This window comes from Echeneis naucrates, chromosome 14 (assembly GCF_900963305.1).
Source record: "Echeneis naucrates chromosome 14, fEcheNa1.1, whole genome shotgun sequence".
Lineage (NCBI taxonomy): Eukaryota > Metazoa > Chordata > Actinopteri > Carangiformes > Echeneidae > Echeneis > Echeneis naucrates.
The window spans coordinates 16,406,232-16,427,180 of NC_042524.1; the positions used below are offsets into that span (position 1 = coordinate 16,406,232).

General features: G+C 43.4%; 2 protein-coding genes across 10 annotated transcripts in view; one reads left to right on the forward strand and one right to left on the reverse strand.

Annotated features, from left to right (window-relative positions):
- The first annotated feature begins 322 nt into the window (after positions 1 to 322).
- trpv1 (transient receptor potential cation channel, subfamily V, member 1) lies at positions 323 to 16,016 on the forward strand. Of its 5 annotated transcripts, XM_029519367.1 has the most exons (18): positions 6,254 to 6,527; positions 6,819 to 6,947; positions 8,509 to 8,729; positions 8,893 to 9,050; positions 9,220 to 9,372; positions 9,480 to 9,617; positions 9,952 to 10,250; positions 10,492 to 10,668; positions 10,750 to 10,905; positions 10,996 to 11,091; positions 11,203 to 11,273; positions 12,568 to 12,733; positions 12,808 to 12,874; positions 13,121 to 13,449; positions 13,537 to 13,658; positions 14,507 to 14,619; positions 14,748 to 14,845; positions 15,007 to 16,016. In XM_029519367.1, exons 3-18 carry the CDS (start codon positions 8,533 to 8,535, stop codon positions 15,058 to 15,060), a joined length of 2,394 nt encoding a protein of 797 aa, XP_029375227.1. In that variant the 5' UTR covers positions 6,254 to 6,527; positions 6,819 to 6,947; positions 8,509 to 8,532; the 3' UTR covers positions 15,061 to 16,016. The 5 variants fall into 5 exon arrangements, 3 of the variants coding, with proteins under 3 accessions (XP_029375227.1, XP_029375229.1, XP_029375230.1); XM_029519369.1 differs by having other exon boundaries at positions 6,255 to 6,527; positions 14,748 to 16,016; XM_029519370.1 differs by lacking the exons at positions 6,254 to 6,527; positions 6,819 to 6,947; positions 8,509 to 8,729 and having other exon boundaries at positions 8,918 to 9,372.
- The window catches only part of fam222ba (family with sequence similarity 222 member Ba), a 33,495-nt gene continuing 28,170 nt past the window's right edge, over positions 15,625 to 20,949 (reverse strand). For all 5 annotated transcript variants that reach the window (XM_029519375.1, XM_029519372.1, XM_029519374.1 and 2 more), the window contains one exon: positions 15,625 to 19,336. In XM_029519375.1, coding sequence (XP_029375235.1) covers positions 17,643 to 19,336 — 1,694 coding nt within the window. In that variant the 3' untranslated portion in view covers positions 15,625 to 17,642. The remainder of the gene's footprint in view (positions 19,337 to 20,949) is intronic.

The following is a 20,949-nucleotide window of genomic DNA, read 5'->3' on the forward strand; positions in this document are numbered from 1 at the left end:
TTCTCAGCTCAGATGAGATTTTATATTCACTTCGGGCTAACAATCAGAGAGCTTCTGACATTAAAGGACACACGTGTAACTAATGAAGTAATGACCCAATTCCATTCAGGTAAACCGTGCTTGAAGCCAGCACACACTGCTCCTCTCGAGTGGAAGGAGACATTTTATACCGTTACATAGTTAGACAAGCAGACATATTAAAAGGAGAGACATTCATTTAAGCAGGGCCAGTTTTGGAAGAATTAACACAAACAAAGGAGAAGTATCCGATTACCCGGTATGCCGTGAATGCAGCAGTGTTGACTTTGCCCTATCACCGTGATGCCGTACTGCCAAGAAACCTGTGCACACTCTCACAGTCACCTCCGCCGTCATGTCGACCTACATCCTGGGCCTGGACGTGGGCACCAGCTCGGTCAAAGCCGTTTTATTAGAGACGGAGTCCAGGGCCGTGTCCGCCGCCCACAGCGAGCCTACTCAGTCTGATGTAGTCGACCACACCGGGACAAAGGTGGGTGCGTTCACGTGCGAGCCAACTTCACTGTGTAGCCTGGTAACATTAGTGTGTGTGTGTGTGTCCGTCCAGGCCAAAGAGCAGAACACCAGTCGGATCATAGACACCGTGAATCGCTGCCTCGGCCTGCTGCCCAGAGACAAACTGCAGTGTGTCCGCAGCATCGGGCTGTCCGGCCAGATGCATGGAGTTTTATTTTGGAAAGCACAGAGCGGTAAGACGGCCTCCTTCCTGTCCTTATGATTCAACGCAGTGTGTAGGGAAGTTGTGTCACAACGGTTTCTGTGGCACACGGACAGTTTGAGGAGCGACACTCGTACCTGAAAGTTGGATGAACTGCACCCCGACCAAGTGGAGCTGCTGGGAAACTGGAAAGAAAATGTGCAAAATAGCAGTAAATGTGATGGTGCCAATGTTAAAACATGTGTACCATCAGGTGAGAAATCATAATTTAGAAATGACTCACAGCTTGTAATAAACAGGAGCCTCAAGTTCAGGTTCTGGTTTTGGGCCATCTTTCTATTACTAAATGAGTTGATCCCATTGTTCAATGAGTGTTAGTTGTTTTAATGCAGTGACTATAGATTAAGGGGGAAATCAATTAAAATAGTTTTAGCTATAAGACTAAGATTTGACAGTGAAGAAGTGAAGTACTTTTTCTGAATGCATGGTATGTTGATATTGAGTGATGTTTGAGGATACATTTCCTGCCAGTCTACTCATCTGGCAGAGGAGATGGGATGACAAGCAGAATGTAAAAACTAACTTTCAGCATGTCTGCATATGATTGAATCTCAATATGCTATCATAACTGTAAATCAGTGAAGGTAACAGAGGATTCAGAGCTGATTCTGATCTGAAAAATCAAGACTAAAAAGAGGCTGTCTAAATTACACAATGTTTAACCACACTGCACATTTTGTGTCCACAGGGATTCAGATGAAGACTACCATGGAAAAAAAAAGTGTTCTCCTTTGCTGAATTGTGACTTGTGATAATGATGCATCTGTACTGACTTGACTTTCAAGTCATTGTCATCACTATGTGGCCCTCTGCTGGTTGTATCCCAAAAAGATTTATAATCAGACAACACATCATCCTGCTATGATAGTTTTTGTCTCAAAACAAAACCAAGACCAAAACAATTAAGTGAGTAATTCCTCATTTAAGTTGGGGTCAGGGTGTCATTAACCAATGCGCTCTTTTGTTCATGTTTCTCTCCCCTAACAGGTTGTGACTGGTCCAGAGACTTCTTCACAGCAAAAGACACTAGTCAGCTGATCACCTGGCAGGATGGACGCTGCAGCAGTGACTTTCTGTCCTCTCTTCCAAAACCAGATTCCCATCTCAGCGTAGCTACAGGGTTTGGCTGTGTCACAATCTTTTGGTACATGAAACACAGGTCAGCACACACACGCAAAAACACAACACATATAGAGCATCTTGCACTCATTGCTTTTGTGATCTGAAAGTAAAATCTGACGATGAATCGTGTCACTGCAGGCCTGAGTTCCTCAAGGACTTCACAGCTGCAGGTACCATCCAGGACTATGTTGTGTCCATGCTTTGTGGTTTGGATGGGTGTGTGATGACGCCTCAGAACGCAGCCAGCTGGGGTTTCTTCAATACTTCCTCCAAACAGTGGAATATTGACATGTGTGTAAAGTGCTCGGCTTCCATTTTAATTATGATAGTGCCAAATGCACAAAAATATGTGTAACCACACACATTCAGTGTCAGAGTCATGTGTCACAGTTTTACGTAACCTACACAACAAGTCACTTTGTGTGTGCTTGCTCTAGTCTGAAGAGTGCAGGCTTCCCTTTAACCCTGCTTCCTCAGTGTGTGCCATCTGGTGGACTGGCAGGAAAGACATGCTCTGACTGGCATGGGATCCCAGCTGGGACACCAGTAGGAGCTGCCCTTGGGGACTTCCAGTGCTCTGTCTACTCCTGCATGAGAGCACAGTCAGATGCAGGTGAAGCAGGAAGTTCTGTCCAAAACTGGGATCACACTAATGCACTGAATGCATTATACTCTATTAGAATATTCAATGTAAATGAAAGACAAAGAAAAGTTAACACACCCATGTTTTTGCAATGGAAGCATTTAAATGGAAATATGAGTTATACTGCACTGTGCTGTCATACTTCATCATGTATCTTGTTTTGAAATTAGCAGTTCTCAACATAAGCACCTCGGCTCAGCTGACCTTTGCTATGCCAACTGACTTCACACCTCCAAATTCTCCTCATCCTGCCTCTGCCATCTCCTACTTCCCTTATTTTGACTCCTCCTACCTGGCGGTGGCGGCATCACTCAATGGCGGAAATGTACTGGCCAATTTTGTGGAGATGCTCACTGCCTGGATGAAAGAGCTTGGTGAGCATTTTGATTTACAATTTCGTCTGCACATGAAAATCAAAGTTAATGATATTTTGAGAGAAAACCTGTATCTCACTGAAAAAGTGATTGAAACCGTAGAGTGGCTGATTGTGGCCTCAGTGGGGTCAAAGGATCGTAGTGTCAGTCAAACACTGATGTTACTGATGTGATTTTTTTTTATTGTAGTTTAGCTTAATTATTACATGTACAGATTCTCTCATTTGCCCAAAACTGAACATGTAAATATACATGTTTTTTTGTTGTTAAAGATCAAAAACTGAAATCTGTGGGACAGTATCAGGCCCTTGATTTTATACTTTATAGACCCTTATTTGCAGCTGTCCAGCTTATAACTCTCTACAAGCTTTCCGCTCCTAGATATCAGGCAGACTATCACATTCTGTATTCACTGATGGACCCTCTCAACCAGAGTCAGACTGGATATAATGTTCTGATGTGTAGTTTAAAAATTACAACCCAAAAAGACTGCAATAATTCTCAGTTTATTTCTTTATTTTACTTGCTCTGATGGTTCCCAGGCTGAATCCTAATGGCTTTTCAACTTGTTAATGTATCGATCGTAGTGTTCCCATTTCCTGCCTACAATCCCACAGCGTGGTTTGCTGCATGTTTTTAGACATGTAGAAGCATCAGGGTATCAAAGTACAGTTTCACATAGCTGTAACATGACTCAAGTCAGATTCATACTAGACTGATCAGCAAATATTTGGATGATAAATGGCAACTCTCCTGAAAACCCCTCAATCTTGTCAAAGCTATAAATACTTGGCTCATAAAATGGCTGGAACTACATGACCCATTTTACACCCCAGCTGTATTTAGAAACTGAGCTTGGTGAATGGTTTGGAGGAAAATTGACACTTGGAGACAAACTACTGAGCTCTTCTCTAAACTTGAGCAAAAGCAAATGAAAGCTCAGAGGTCAGTGTTCATTTGGGGAAAGAGGGAACCTTCACCAGCCGTCTCAGCAGCTAGGGTTGTTTTGAAGGTACTGACCGTACCGGACATAGACAGCATGTGTAAATGAATTATAATGAAGTGATGTAAAGTGACACATGATTATAATTTCATTGAAGTGTGTTTCATTCAGTTAAACTGCTCCCCCCTTACAGATGCTGAGCTGAGTGACTCATGCTTATATGAGAAACTGATTGGTTGCGCCCTGAATCAGGAAAGCAGTGACCTAAATATAAGTCCTACCATCCTGGGAGAGAGACACAACCCTCTCAGCCTCGGTCAAGTGACCAACATCTCCACCTCTAATCTTTCTCTGGGTCATGTGACCAGGGCACTTTGTCATGGAGTCTTGGATAACATTACCTCCATGATGCCTATTGAGTGTCTGCAGCAGGCGGGGGTCCGCAGGATCGTGGGCAGTGGCAGTGCAGTCGCTCGCAACGAGGTGCTAAGACAGGAGGTGGAGAAGGCGTTTCCTCAGCCGGTAGTGTACGGACAGAACGCAGACTCTGCTGTCGGCGTGGCCATGGTCCTCTGTGATCGAACTTGACTGAGAGGCTACCTTTCTGTTTACATCATTGACTTGAATTTTGCACACTTCTGAATGCTAAAACATTAACAACAACATTTGATGTGGAATTTCTTTGGACCAAAATACAGAATCTGATTACCAGCCAGATGTAAATCTGCTCTGAAACGTTACAATTCAATGTGAATGAACAACGATGAAGAGAATACCAGGCCTTGTTGTAGTTTTTGATGTTGCTGTTTTTTACCACAAAATCGATATAGAAAAACATATTTCTGCCGTTTTGGAAATATGCTTATCGTTATTTTTCTGATTGACTGAGGGAGGGCTGCATGATATTCACAAAAAAAAAAATCTTCTGATTATTTTGGGAGATATCGTGATGTGAATGAAATTTCAGTTGGAAAGATTTCTTTTCACGTTTCGTTATCAGTAACAAAATATTTTAAATGGCGCTTTTGAAATATTAAGTTTCAATGCAGTTTTGATTAATTGTGAAGCCCTTTTGTGGAGCTAAAATTTTGCCACAACACCCTCAACAGGGCAATATACAGTGCAACAACACAATGTGCTGTAAAACCTCACATTGCTCCATCATTTCACTTTCTACCAACTGCTGTTGCTACAGTAGTAAGAAATGAGCACTAGTTTATGGTCATTCCCTGTCTGGTGGCATTATAAAAAATCCATGAGGGGTTTCAGGCTCCTAAGCAGAAAATCGGTTATGAAGGAGAAACCTTTCCATCAAATATTCCTGTCATACTTTTTTTCCCTCTTCCCTCTGTCTCATCTATGTCAGCGTAGTGTGTGGTCCCCTCTGGGTTGGGTATTTCCTGCTCTCCTCTCAGCATCACCCCTCCGGTCAGGAAATGCTGATGGGCCAAACCTCTGGATTCCTGCTGACCTTGCAGTGTGAGATAATTTGCATCAATGGATGGTTTTCTATGTGCACATGCACAGTGATGTGCATGAGAAAGCAGCTTAGTCTGGTTCTCTCTTCATCACTCGCTCAGATAACAACAACCTGACCTGGGTGCTGAGATGGCCATGCTAATGTTAATTTCTTAAGTTCATCCTACTGGATTCATACATTCTGCTTATATATTCTTGAGTTTGTGTGCATTCACTGAGGGCAGTTTTTGTTTGGGTGGATGATCTATTTGTTTTCTTTTTTGCCTTCCCTCAGTTTTCATGCTTCAGCTAGAAGTATTGCTGTCGACAGGTGGTAAATGTTCATGTTTCAACCAGTTTTCATGTGATTACTGTTTGTTTTGCGTTTGAAGGTGGTTGCCATCACGAAAGACTTTTTGTTTAGTCATTTAGTAAGAATGAAAAAGAAAAGGCTCATTATAGAGAAGACATGTTGAACTGTCACGGGTGGCAATTTTGTACTGTTACGGTACTGCTGTAACAGTTTCAGATCAGATTAGGGCTGATGTCAGGGATGTAGCAAAACAGAGCACCCCTCCCCCACCTCTGTTTCCAGAGCTTGAAGTTATTTAAATTAACACTTACTTACCAAAATGAACGTAGTGTAATGAAAGTGAATAAAAGAACCATGTCTGTGTGTTGGAAAATTTCACACCCATGGGTGTAACATGCCAAATGACATCATGGTGACCCATAATGCTACATTAAATATTTCCATATTTCATAATTTTTCTGCTATATTAATAAACAATAAATACAATGAAATACTTTTGTAATTATGAAAGCTACAACTAAAATGTTTTAATACAAACGTTGGATTAAAGATTTTAATCCAAGTTGTGCAGCACCAAGACGCACATTAATATAACACTGAAGGTTGGCTGCTCTGGCACCTTTTGGGTAACATTTGAATTACTTATTGTGGCCTACCACCCTACTGTGTAAAGCCTAATTTATTTGTGAGAGAGGAAGTCATCTTAAGAAAGGAAACTGCCCTTGTAGGCAGAAGCTCTGCACACACCCAGTCACAGGATTGCAGCTGCACAAAACTTGAAGACATGTGAAAAGGAAATGTGTGAAAGGCAGATTAATCGTACTGGAAGTGCTCCAACAATATGATAGAAATTTGAAAACCGCACTTAATAAATATTGCACGACAGAAAAATACAAGAAAAGCAGCATTCAATAAGGGTAAGTGTCTCTTTTTAGATGCCTTATTTCCGGAAACACATGATTATTATATTTTTAACTATCATATTTTCTTTGATTACTAAAGCTATTTCATATTTTGAAAAAGTTGCAACAACTGTTTACAAAGTGTTAAACTCCATATCATGAATCACGCTTGTGTTCATGTCACATGATCTAGTGGCGTCTTGGTATGAGCTGGAAGTCGATACAGCATCCTCAGAGCTTCAGTAATGTGTGCTGATGGTCAGTAGGGCGGGTCACTTTATGCTCCTCTGACTCTGCTTCATGTAGCTAGCATCTTACGACCAAGAACAATAGGATCCACACACCCAGATTTCTACAGGACACTGTGCATGAACTGCTGTTGGTTTTTGACCTGAGGAACAGATTTGGAATCGAGAGGAGGAAGAATTATTTGCGGTGAGTAAAATGATGTATTATGAATTTGTTTATAATGCTAGATATGCTGAAGAATGACACTTTATTCTGTTTTCTTAGACATGATACTTTGCGTTGTTTGGTTAGTGGTTTTGAGCTTTGATGGGCATACAGAATATGTTTCAGAGAAAACAGATGAGTTGCTTCACAGCATTTTTCCATAATCAGTAACAGTGAAAGAGCAAAATAATCAGCAGGAGAATGCTAAAAACAAAGCTGGCATTACTGTACCATAAAGCTGGACATAAACTCAATGTTTATGCGTTTATGAATTTTGAAATTCATTTCAATTTGGTTGCAACTGGAAAATGGACTTCTGTTTTCTCGTTTGCTTTTACGTATATTTATATACGTTATTCTTATCTTGTGATGAATGTGGAGCCTTGCAATGAGTCACTAATTCCCCATTTTTTAATGAAAAGGGGAACAAAAAGCCACCAATGATGAAGGTTCCCATTGTCCTTAACGTCCTCCTTCAAGTCAAACTACCTATCTCTTCACTTTGATCAGTTGAACTCAGAACTCAGAATATTTTTACTTCTGATGTACTCTGTGATTCTGTTTCAACCTAGGTGACCTAAGGGTAAAAAATTAGGTTATCCAGCAGAGAAGGGGCTTCCACATCCAGTGCTGTGTGTGTGTGTGTGTGTGTGTGTGTGGGTGTGTGGTGTGCGGTCTGTGCGTGTTGTCATGGAACTCTTCCTCTAAATAAACTCCTTTGTTAGTGATTGAGAATGATCAGACATCACATGTCTGAGAATATGTCTACCCTTCAAGTCCTGTGAGGTTCTTCCCTGAAATAAACACGATCCACACATGGCTGATAAACTCAAACCAGCACAAAAGCTAACACACATTCTCCTGCTGTGTTTTCAGTTGCAGCTCTCAGCTGCTCTTGGTTTGTGATGCACTAAACAATTTAGTTGTGTTTGCTAGACCAGGTGTGAGGAATGTATTTCGTTTTTTTTTTTTTTTTTGGTATCAAGATCAGACTCATAATGGAACCAAAAATGCAGAGCCGCAAGCGCTGACCATTTCAAAAGCTGTTTAGTAATCCAAATCAAAAACAAGAAACGCCAACAGCCAGGCAGAGGTAAAAAAAACAGCAAGAAATGGGACACAAACAGACACAACCAACTGACAGGCCCTGACAATTTGAATAATCTTGGAAGGAAGATTAAAGGAGACATGCTATGTCTGTCAGCATAGCGTCATCTTTACATGTCATGGGTGGCCCATAGCTGATAGACAGAAGGGAAAGTTGTTTACGTTGAATTTGGCAGAAAGAGTTTCCATCAGCACAACTAAAAACGCATGATCACATGAAATAACAGCAGGAGAAATTCTACAAGGGACAGACAACTCACATAAGACAATAACAAAACAACAAAACAACAATAACATCAATATAAATTCTGAATTAGTGCGTAAGAGGCAGAGGGTGTGTCTGTGTGTGTGCGTGTGTTGAGGCCTATGCAGCACCTTTGTTCCTGTAGCTGATGACTGAACCTGTAAGTTTCTCTGAGTTGTGTTGTCCACACAGATCGGACTGCAGAGAGAGGTCAGGATGAAGAAGTCAGAGGCGTTTGGTTTTTCCCTGGAGGCAGACGACAGGACAGAGGAAGAGAAAAAAAAAGTGAAGAGGGATTTTCTTGCTACTTCTGGCTTTGGCCATGAGTCCCCCACAGCTCCCATGGACACAGATTACCAGGAGGAATTGGAGAAGCCCAAGCCTCAAATCAGATTCAATCTCAACTTTGACAAGTGAGCATCTCCATGATAATGTGATTCCTGCCTCTTTTTTTTTTTTCCAATGCCCATGAAATCGCAGGTGTTATGCTGCTGAATTGGACTGTGCCTTAACTCTTGTTAACTCACTATGAGCTGTTTGTAATCCATTTTCCTGTAAAATACATTTTGCTTGCAGAGGGATTCGTGGTGAAGTACAGAACAACAGCAAGAGAGACAGTAAGACGTTTACCATTGACAGGCTATTTGAGGCGGCAGCCAGTGGGGACGTCAGACAGCTGGACGGCCTGTACGAGTACCTGCACCGAAACATGAAGAAGCTCTCAGACTCCTTGTGTCAGTGTGACGTTGCCAACAATGCAGCAGCTCCACCAAACTGTGAACTGTTGACACGCACACTACCAGTCCAAGTTTGGACACACTTTCTCACTCAAATGAATAGGAAAGTGTGTGTAAACGTTTGACTGGTAGTGTATACTAACTGAATGTTTGCTTCCACCCACAGACCAGTCCTATGGTAAAACTGCTCTAATGAAGGCTCTGCTGCACCTCAAAGACAACAAGAACGACACTGTGGAGTTATTAATTAACATTTCAGAGCGTTTGGGTGACGTTCAAGAATTTGTGAATGTGGCCTACACTAACAGCTATTACAAAGGTAATGTTTTTGTGTATCTGGGGGCTGACATGCTGTGACAATAAGCTCTCAATTAACATCAGTCATGAATTCAAAAGGGAATAAGGAGTGATGTGTGAATCCAACAGGCCAGACAGCGCTGCACGTTGCCATTGAGAGGAGGAATATTTCCTATGTGACACTACTGGTCAGTAAAGGAGCTGATGTCCATGCTAAAGCCTGCGGAAAATTCTTCCAGCCCAACGATGGACCATACTTTTACTTTGGTGAGTCCACGGTGCATCAGAAGGGAGGGACACTTCTGAAACTGCATCTTCTGGGCATGTCACGCACTATGAGAGGCTTTTAGGAGAAAAGATTCAACCACTTTATGGAACATGGTTCTTGAAAGACCTTTATCAGATGAAATCTCTTAGTGAGCTGTGGCCATATCATCTTTTATGCATCTGAAGACAGAGGAAATGTATCAGCCTAATGCTGACAGAGCTCATGTTTGTGCTTTTAATACAAACATTTAAGCATTGTAATTGTTAACCTTTAAAAAGAGCTTTATAACTAAAGAGCAGCGACAGGCAGACAACCTCTCTGTGATGTCTTCAGGTGAGCTGCCCCTCTCTCTGGCAGCCTGCACCAACCAGGCTGACATGGTGGACTTCCTGATGGACAATGAGTACCAGAGAGCCGATGCAACGCTGGTGGACTCTCAGGGCAACACGGTGCTGCACGCTCTGGTGGTGGTGACTGACAACTCCAAGGAAAACACAGAATTCATCACGAGCATGTATGACCGCATCCTCAAGACCACCGCCAGACTGCACCCAAAGCTGAAGTTGGAGGACATCAAGAACCTCAAGGGCCTGACGCCTCTCAAAATGGCTGCCAAGATGGGCAAGATAGCAGTCAGTACAGACATTTGCTCAAAATGTCGGCTATATGGGTTTGAAATATGGTGCAGATATTATCTCATCTTATCTTATTGGTGGCTGGGTTGAACTCGGCTCATCTCGCTCTTTTATGTGTAGATATATCATGCTGGTTATCAGTTTTGTTAAGGAAAAAATGCAATGCAGGCAACTTAACATGATGCCATTCATAAAGGCTAAGTCTTTATGCTCTGCTTTTCCTTTCCTTTGTCTGCAGCTTTTTTCACACATCCTGAAACGGGAGTTCGAGGACATTCACACAAAACATTTGTCTCGTAAATTCACTGAATGGGTCTACGGGCCGGTCCACTGCTCCCTGTATGACCTGGCCTCTGTGGATTCCTTTGAGGACAACTCTGTTGTGGAGATACTGGTCTACGGCAGTGACATTCCTGTGAGTACGCATGGATCATGGACCACGTCACAGCAGCTGCTGTTGTTGTTGTTTTGTCCTCAAACATCTGTCTGCTCCCAGAACCGCCACGAGATGCTGCAGACAGAGCCTCTAAGCCGACTGCTGGAGGAGAAATGGAAGAAATTTGCAGGTCGGATGTTTTTTCTCAACTTCCTGGTCTACCTCATGTACCTGATCATTTTCACCCTAGTGGCCTACAATAAAAAGTATGGGAAGGTAAGCAGGTTCTTGTGTGATCGATCTGTGTAGCCACTGCAGACAGACATGTGGTGATGCTGCTGATGTTATTTTCTCCCCACCCCACAGCCGCCGTTTCCCCTTGAAGACACCATCTCTGGTTACCTGTATGTTTCAGGCCAGCTACTGACAACACTGGCAAACTGCTATTTCTTTTTCAGGGGGGTATGGCACTGCTCTTATGTTTTAAATTAAAATTCAAAAGCTCTTATCATCACCTTGTGAAAATTGTAGTCATCTCATGTAACTGATCAAAGACCTTATCTAAATCCCCAGATAATTGACATGAAGCGGAAGCGCCCGAAGCTGAATTCATTGCTGATTGACGGATATTATGAGATTCTCTTGTAAGCATTAAATCTTTTTTTTTTTTTATGTGGTTCAAATTAAAAGTGCCCTTTCGGAGTTTTCTCGTAAACAAACGACACCAAGTGTATGCTCAGTGTTTGTCACCAAAATGCATTTAGTCAGGTTCAACAAATCTGTGAAATTGAACATTTGCACAGCGTTTTTTTTTTTTTTTTTAAGGTATATAATTTAAACATCATTGTTTTCATCCATGTTTGCAGAGCAGCAGTTTTCTTCTTCATCTCCTCTGGCACTAATCCTAACCCTTCTTTGTTCTTTACCGACACCTACTGTCGATGAGTGTAACAATCTGAAACCAGTGGCAGGAAAATGCTTAAATGCCTGGAAGCATCACTGGGCGTGTGTGGAGGTGAAAAAGTAACCTTGCACTCTGTTTCCCCTGGGCGTGGTCAGAACTCTACTCTGCTGCATCGTGACCACGCCCACCACCGATGTCATAGTGTACTGTGACGTGCACTTCGACCTCACTGTTGCCAGTGGAGATATTTAATAGCCAGGGGTCAGCAAAGACAAGCTACGTTGCTCTTTGGACACACTCAGCTGAGGTCTCAGCAGAAGCTGAATTCTCACGTTTTGCATTCACTGGGAAGGCAGCAGGGCAGACATTAACCAAATACTGACAAATAAGATCCAATAAAGGCAAGAAGTAAGTATAATAAAGTGGGATAGCTAAGCAAAAAAAATAACAATTTTTCCACACATAGCTGAGGTGTGCTTTGAAACATGTAAGACTTCATTAAATCTGCAGCTGCTTGACCATCCAGGATACTGGTGTGTTATAAACTGAGTTGTAAACTAGATTAACTATAATATTCATCAGCACATCAGGGCTGTAAGACATCTGATCAATCAGCTACAATAAGAAAACAAGTTATCAGAGTTTTGGTGTTGTTGCTGATCAGTGTAGATACAGATTCAATACAGATTTTACTTGTACAGGAATACAAAATGACTAACAGTCAAATCCCTCAGCTACATGTAGATGTCACCTTAACAAACTATCTGACCTCAAATCCACATTTCATAGGAGTAAAAGCACGTTATATCATTAATGAAACTATTTTTGATTGATACCATTATTTTCCCACTGTGACAACTCCATTATTAACTTCATCAATCAATAACTTCATTATTAAATACCATGCAGACCGACCTTGATTTTTTTTCTCTTCATATTCTGTAAAATTTAAAACACACAAACTTACAGCCTGATTTGTGTAGTATAGATTTGTGTTTGCAGTCATGAAGCTGTGACTTCTGTGCTGTTTGTAGTTTCATTCAGGCCGTCCTCTTCCTGATCTCAGCTGGGCTGTATCTGTCGGGGGAGAGGAAGTACCTCGGCTTCTTGGTGCTGAGCCTGGCTCTGAGCTGGGTGAACCTGCTTTACTTCTCCCGGGGCTACAGACACATGGGCATCTACAGTGTCATGATACAGAAGGTAGTCCACGCCCTGGTGAATATCCCGGTGACCACACTCATCCCTGATAACTTTGCTCTCTTTTCTTTCTGTAGATGATCCTCAGCGACATCTTGCGATTTCTATTTGTTTACGTTGTCTTCCTCTTTGGATTTTCAGCAGGTATTTTACATTTTCCTCTGTGAGTAAAAAATATATATATAAATAAACTCAAAAAAGAAAAAAAAAAAACAACAACAAAATGAACTCCTTCCAGTGAGTCTTTCTGGCAAATTTATGTATCCACAGTTTTATTATTTTAGTCTATTATTTTCCAAACCAATTAAACAAACAAAGGATAAAAAATTGCATTAATATTAGGCCAATGTGCTGTGAATGAAGAAACAACCTTTTTGTCTCCTCCTGCAGCGGTGGTCAGCCTGCTCATAACTCCTCCAGAGATTAACACCACTGACACTGCTAAGAAAACACGCTTGTTTGATACCGTTGAAACACAGGAGTGTGTGAAACCCACCTTCAGAAACATCTCCTATACCACGCTGCAGCTCTTCAAGTTCACCATCGGCATGGGCGACATGGAGTTCACCGACAACTATGAGTACATCGAGGTGTTCTATGTGCTCCTCATCTTTTACATCATACTCACCTACATCCTGCTGCTCAACATGCTCATCGCTCTCATGAACCGCACTGTGGAGATGATCACCATGGAGAGCACCAGCATCTGGAAGCTGCAGGTGAGGCACCAACAGGGGTCACACAGTGTCATGTGAGTATCTGTCTGAGGCAGCTGTGGTCTGATGAAGTGCTGTGACTGCTGTCAGAGGGCTGTCACCATCCTGGACATGGAGAAAAGGCTGCCGGGCTGCCTGAGGAGGCGGTTTCGATGCGGGGTAGAGAAGAGCCTGGGCATCGCTCTCAGAGATGACCGACGCTGGTGTTTCAGGTTCGTCCCTTGCAGCTTCAGTGACTGACATGTTTTTTAAGGTTTCACCCTCTGATAACAGCTCAGATCACTGATGTAAATCTCCATGATAAATGTCCCAGTCGTCCAAGGAAAAGAGCCCTGAGCCCAGCTGCTGTTTGAAAATAAATATCCATCAATTAACAAATGGACTGCACTATGGGATGTCAGTGTTGTTCTGTTCCCATGAATCCTGTGCTTTACCTCATTTCCACCATAAGGTTGACTAGTGGTTTTGATGTTTCATTTATTGTTACAGACATTAAGTACAGATAACTTTGGTGAACTTGCTTTTCATCTAGAACCATCATAGTGTAAAATTTTAATGACTATAATATCTTGGTTTGTGATCGATTACCTGCAAACCCAATGACAGTCCCAGGAGCCTTGTGAGGTGGTATGATTTAGGTTCGTATGATGTGGTGGCTCGGGGGTGAAGAGCAGGAAGCAGCAGGAAGATTCTGGGTTCTGGTGGCTCTGTGTTTACAAGGCTGATGGTTGCATGTGTCTATATGTTACCTTGTGTTGTTGGACTGCTGACCTGTTCAGGGTGAACCCTGCCCTCGATCAATGACAGCTGCCCCCCCCCCTCCTCCACCTTCCCAAGGACAATACCTGGAGGAACAATGAAGAAAAAAAACTTCAGCAAGTAATAACAATAAGGCAGGAAAAAAGTTTAGGCTTGAAGATTTAACAAAAGATGCAGCTGTGTGAGCAGGATCGATTGTGTGCAGCGTACTGTTCTTCACTAATTTGCCTTTGCTGACAGCTGATTGATGTGTCACACAGCAGACAGTAATTGGAGCATGTGTCTCCTCTTGTCGTCTCAGAGTGGAGGAAGTCAACTGGAACAAATGGAACATCAACTTGGGCAAAATCAATGAGGATCCTGGCCCCTGGGATCGTGTACAACAGCCTGTCACAGACATCCCAGTGAACAGAGGTGAGCCAGCACGGACACAGCCTGCAGAGCTTCCAGACCCCCAAAAGACTAAAGGCATATAAAAGGTAAATGTTTGTGGCAGGAGGAAGGGAACTGTCTCTGCTCACATGTCTCTTCTTTTTCCACAGGGAGGAGCTGGAGAGGCTTCTTCTTGGAGGGCAGTCGGCAGCGGCGGCAGCAGCAGAGGGATCAGTCCACAGAGCTGAGACCTCTGAACACTGCACAGGTCTGAAGGGACAGCTTCAGAGCTTCACTTTGGCTGCTCAGCCTGACTGACCTGAGCAACAGGGCATTCAAACCTTCAGACATCATTCAGAAATTTTACTGATTATCGGGTGAACTACCTCTGACTCTAGTCTAAGTTCAATTTCAAATTTTATCTTTCAGGGGTCATGCATCACTGACATGGTGTTGAAAAGTACAAATTTTCAGTGCAGGTAGCTACAAGACCTGCTGCCTAAATTCCAAGGAGATTGTGAATTTGAAATACATCAACCATTCAAACCGAAGGTGTCTGCACATACTGTTTCTGCTGCCACCTGGGCAGGATGGACACTCTCTCTGCAAAAAGGCCACAACCTGCTGGCCCCTATGGCATCACACCAAATCTGTCAAGGAGTGATCACAAAGGGGCTGATCCTGCCCTCCTGCTGCGTGCCCTTTATACGAGTCCCACTTTCATCACAACCAGACAAGCTAAATCTACTGCAGCCAGATAGTCCTGCAGATTTCACAGCTTGCTTTGTCTACTCTTCTCCCCGTTTCTATTTGGCAGCGTTGGGCGCAGATAAACAGCATGACAGCACTGCAATTGGTGCAAACACCACCTTCAGCACTAGATTTTGCAGTTACAAATTACATGTGGGTTAGACAGGCCTTTTGCCCTCTTCAGCCATTGGATACGCTGATTATATAAAAAAATATAGAGTGTGAGCTGTATGAAGGAAGGAAGGAAAACTGCTGTTAAATCACCTGCTGTTGTTTCAGGTTCAGACAAGACTCATGTCAAAGCATAAATTAGAACTTTATTTTATTATTACAATATTACAAAAAGAGTAGCACAACTCTCACGCTCTTGCCTCTTATATGTCGTACAGAATGACACAAAAGAAAGGCTTATGGACCTTCTTCCATTTCACAGCAATAATACAAGAAACAAAGAAGAAAATAAAATTTAAATAACAAGCAAATCAAGTATTATAAATAGTCACAACTGCAAACTGAAGCTTTGAAATGTGGAAAAAAAACTGTTACAGCTCTGTAACTACACATTGCTAAAATATATAATTACAAAATATTACTCCTTTTTTTGCTTTCCATAATAAAGAATCTCTAAGGAATTGCCTGTCTATTCAATGAAACTTCATAAATTATAAAGACCAGAAAAGAAAATGCTGTTTCTGTGTATCCTTGCCATCTTTTTCTCCTTATTGTTTGGGGTTTTCATTAAAACCATGCTCATTTGCAAAGGAAAGTCCAAGGACCAAACACTTAAGGCTTTTTAAGGGCTGTTAGGGAGTTAGATGAACAAAACATGGGCATTATTTTGTTACACACAAATATACACACACACACACACTCGCTTGCACGCACGCACACATGCACACACGCACACAACTGGAGCTCCACCCACATCAGCAGGCAAGAGTCACACACAATCATTAAATTTTAAAGTTACAGTAGTCTAGTAGGTAAGCCAGTGTACAATAAAATAAACAATGCATTTGCTGTTTCACTTTAAACTTAAAAGTCAGTTTTGTTTACCTCTGATCTTGCAAGTGATCAATTTGGTCTTTTCAGCCAGACTTCACATCAGAATAAGTAGCAACTAACCAAAACTTAATTCACTTACGTTCCCACTGCCAGGATCAAAACTCTGGTGAGATTCTACGTGACATTAGTAACACTATTATTTCTTCTAGCCTAGAGTTTCATCCTCAGAACTAACCCATCTCCTTCAATACCTGGAAAACGATTAATCTCAACATTCAAGTAATACATTTGTCATGGTTACAAAAAACAGTCTGAAAAGGAAACAAAAACAAAATGGCACATCCTCATAGCGTGTGTCCTTGTTAACCTGACTTTGGCCATTTTAACGTATGAGAGTTAAGATTTTACGGCATCTTCTGCAAGATTTCACCATCTTGTTGCCAATCCTTCCTGGCTCCAACAAAAGTCTTTTTTTAAACACCTGAATTTGTTGCATCACAGAACAGATCATCACCTTTTTAAAAAAAAACAAAAACATATTTGCTCCCTGCTGGATCATTACTATGTACAAACAAGTTGAATACATGCTTCCTTAACTGGCAGAGAGGAATCACACAAATAAATAATTACACTTAAAGAAGAATAAAACTTGGTATGCATGTACAGACTGCAAGCTGTACTTTGTCGTTTCCAGTGTTTGAACATTTTGCATTGAAACATCATTATTCCGTTAAATCCTCTAAAGATTGTGTTCAACTTTCAAGTTAATATCAAATTGGAGCATTAACACCAAAATGAAAATTAGTACTCGCAAACAAAGCAAACAAACAAACAAAAAATCCTGACAAGACTTTGTTAAAAGAAAAAAACCTCTGTAACCTTTTAGCAGAGCTCTATCTGATTTTCTTTCTCACATGCATAAGAACACTTCACCGATAGGTTTGAAGTTGAATCACAGGATCAGTCAAGATCCAGGCACACAGATAGACAAGTAAGAGAGGAAGAGGCAGGGTATGACACACACAGTACAGACATGTACACACACACACACACACACACACACACACACACAGAAGAAGTTCCCTAAAGTGCCAGGTTGAAGCACTCATTAACAAAAATAAAATGTAGTAATTGATCACTTGCAAGATTTATCAAAGAGAAATGAAAAGAAGAAAGAACAAAAAATACTGTTCTTCATTAAATATATTAATTTACCCTCTTTAACATTAGCGGTCATTTCTTTTATTCATGTGTTTCTGTTAAGACTAAACAAAGGGGTCTGATAACTGTTGTGTAGACAAGGCCATAGCTTATCTGTACCCTGGGTGCTGGATGAGAGCGGTTCTGCCATCCCCAACCTCTGGCCCAACCCTGCTCAGAGGAGGCCTTTGCATCTTGCCCATCAACCCTAGATTCTGATCGCGGAAGTAGGGCGTCTGGAAGTCCCCACCCAAGTAATCTGCTGTTTGCATCAGAGTAGTCTGGGTGGAGGAGGAGGTGGAGGAAGAGCTCGCTGCTAGCCTGTAATGGGGGGCCCCAGGGGGCCCACAGTCTAGCGTGGTGCAGCCCCCTGGGCCCGCACCGTGGAATGGCATGACTACGTCCTGAGACCCGGAGCTATCACTGTTGGGTGTGGGTAGGATGCTGCTGTTCCAAATGTGGGACTGGAAGTAGTGACCATTAGTGTAGTGGGCCATGGGGCCGGGCATGCCGTTGTTGACGGGAGGAGAAGGGGTGGGCCTCTCTATGGGAGGTTTGAGTGTGTAAGGCTGACCCACACCCACCTCTGCAGGGTAGCCCATGCCCTTAAAATGGAAGGTGGGGTCCCTGGAAGGCTGCTTGCAGAGGTGGGTCCCTCCGTTCTGAATGTGTGGTACATGGGCTAACTGGTGCTGATTCCAAGAGCGCATCTTCTGCTGCTGTGTGTTATGTTGTATCTGTTGTTGCTGCTGATTCTGTTGTGGATGCAGGTGCTGCTGCAGGTGGTGCTGCTGTTTGAGATCAGTGTGGCTGGAAGGCAAGTGGTTCAAAACAGCCACGCTGGGTGGAGGGTGACCTCCCACTGGGACTGTGGCTTTCTCTTGAGGGCCAATGATGCAGTTGGGTGGGGGGAAACCAGGAGTGGCAGGGTTGCTGTGCATGGAGACCCTGGAGCAGGCGCTGATAAGCAGATTGCGACTGATGGGGCTGGGGTTGGCGATTTGGCCCTCGCACATGGAGGTTGCACCAGCACCTTGGGCTCGAGTTTGGCAGAACTGGTTGATCTGATGCACAATGGTGCTCAAGTCGGCCTGGTGGCCCTGGTGCAGCCCAGCGGCCATTGAAAGTGGAATGGTTGAGGTAGAAACGGTAACATTAGGTGGTGCCTCGCCATCTGGCAGCTTCCTGCCCCCCTGCAGCCCAGGTGGTGGTTGCTGCTGAAGCATGACTGTAGGGGGCCCTTGCGGTTGGCCAAGGGCTGGGTGCTGAGACAGAGTCTGAAGTCTGGGTGGGCCCTGAGGGTGCTGGGCCATCGGGGGAGGGTGTCTGAGGCTTTGGGTGTGACCCTGGTGCTGAGGGAGGGGCATCTGTAGAGTCTGAGGAGGATCCTGCGGTTGAAGGGTTAAGCTTTGCTGCGACCGGGGAAGGTTCGGCAGAGGGTGGTGGTTTAAAGTGCTGGTCGAAGCCACTTGGTAGGGTCCATTGGGGGGATTCATCATGACTTCAGGATGCAAGCGAGCCCGACTGCCGTCAAAATCTTTTAGGATGCCTTTGACTGTGGGTACCTTGACAATAGCAAGGAGGCCAGTCTTGGCACTGGCCTGAGACGATGGGTACGGGCTGTAGCGCTGGCCTGACGTATCCAGCCCGTTGACTGTACGACGCACGTGGTTTCGCTGGGGGACCTTGACGCTGTTGGGGAAGATCTTAATGGTGAGAGGGTTGTTGGCAACCTTCTTAGCATATGCGTCCAACTCTGCAGGGGTTGGAAATGGAGCGGATCTCATCCTTTGTGTGGTGTCCCCTGGGGTGGAGAATAGGACAGGTCAGAGGCGAGAGAGAGAAAGAAAGAAGAGTCAGAATCGGTAAAATTAATGAGAGAGAAAACAATCCAGGTAGAAATGTATATACCACAAAGAGCACATCAGCTGAAATCTGAGCAGCTGAGAGGAACCTGATTTGGACTGTGCTCTCATATTCCATACCCTTACTGTTTTTCTGCTAAAACCCTCACAGCTTCCATCTCATGAGGCAGATTTAATTCGATCTCACTCTCAGCTGAACTACTTGGGCCAACACATCCCCAGTCTAAAATCCAATTTTGTGGTAACATCTGTGACTTTGAGGTCGGCAGCTTTTAGTAGCCCTAATTGATGTAGCATCCCAGGCAAACAATAAGTGAGCAGTTGGGGGGGGGGGGGGGGGGGGGCGCTGAGCTTCTTTGCCACTGACTCACAAAATAAACAAAGAGTGAGCAAGGCAGCGATGGTCCCCTGTGGCTGCTTTTGGGAGAAGGAAGAAAGAGATAGACTCAGAGAGAAGAGCTCCATGACAGCAGACAAGTAATCAGACACAGCAGCAGCATCTCTGATCTGCGGGAACACCTCCCAGGCCTCACCTTGCAGACATTTGTTATAACTGTTAAGCACCGTGGTTAAATTTAACAATGTCAAAGTGACAATGTGTACATGATTATGTGTTTGTGCATGTGTGAGCATGTACTTCATTCATGAGCCTGTCCAAAATGCAGGTGTTGGCTAATGTGTTAGTGTTTTGTGCACATTGTACCTGTTTTCAGTCTGCCACATATGAGATTTTTCACACAAGTGTGCTCACTTCCACTCATCTGACATGAGTAAAAGTCGGAGATAATCGTTTAAGAGAGTGACGGGCTCATCTCCCTACTTTCCTCCATCTCACTGCCTGATCACCTCGGCTCTGCCAGTCTGACCCACTTACACCACAACTGTCAGACTGATGGACACAAAGTGCCCGGATCACTAGTCACCCAGTGAGATTCAACTCACTGTTTTAACAGTTTTGTGGAGGTGCAGGTAAAATAGATATCATCATTACAGCGACTTCTCTCTGTTGTCGAGTGAGCAGTAACTTGAAATGTCTGAATTGCTGGCAGAGGTCTGCAGTTTCATGCAGCCGTAAATGTTAGGCTCAGTCTCACAGAAGGCGGACTGGGCTTGAGTGATGAGGGATGGGGCTGAACTGCGAGTGCTGACACTGCGGCACCAAGAATTGTGCCAACTGGCTAATTAATTCATGCTTTATTTGTGAACAGGAAACAATGGGCAGCAATGTGCAGGGCTGGTATGGGGCGGCACACAGGGGGCTGCTGTGACTAAGTGTTCAGCCTGCTGATGGCAGCCTCATTAATGCCGGGGTCTGGGCCAAGGATCTGGAGCTTGACACCCGACATCACTGATGCCTAATGTCTGTCTGTGAATAAATACCAGGGTAAACTAAAATGGAGAAATGAACAAACACAGGTAATGATGAACGACCTTGTTGGAGATGATGCCATTTAGTGACATAGTCGAAATAAAAACAACTGCTTGATCTTGACAACTAGCTCACCTTGTTAACAGAGCATCACCGGGCTATGTATTCTAGAGAACATATCCC

Bases quoted from the DNA above. Each gene is read 5' to 3' on its own strand.
- trpv1 (XM_029519367.1), top strand. From the start codon at position 8,533: ATGAAGAAGTCAGAGGCGTTTGGTTTTTCCCTGGAGGCAGACGACAGG. The intron at 10,251-10,491 runs GTCAGTACAGAC...CTTTGTCTGCAG, and splicing joins CCAAGATGGGCAAGATAGCA to CTTTTTTCACACATCCTGAA. The intron at 11,092-11,202 runs GTATGGCACTGC...CTAAATCCCCAG, and splicing joins GCTATTTCTTTTTCAGGGGG to ATAATTGACATGAAGCGGAA.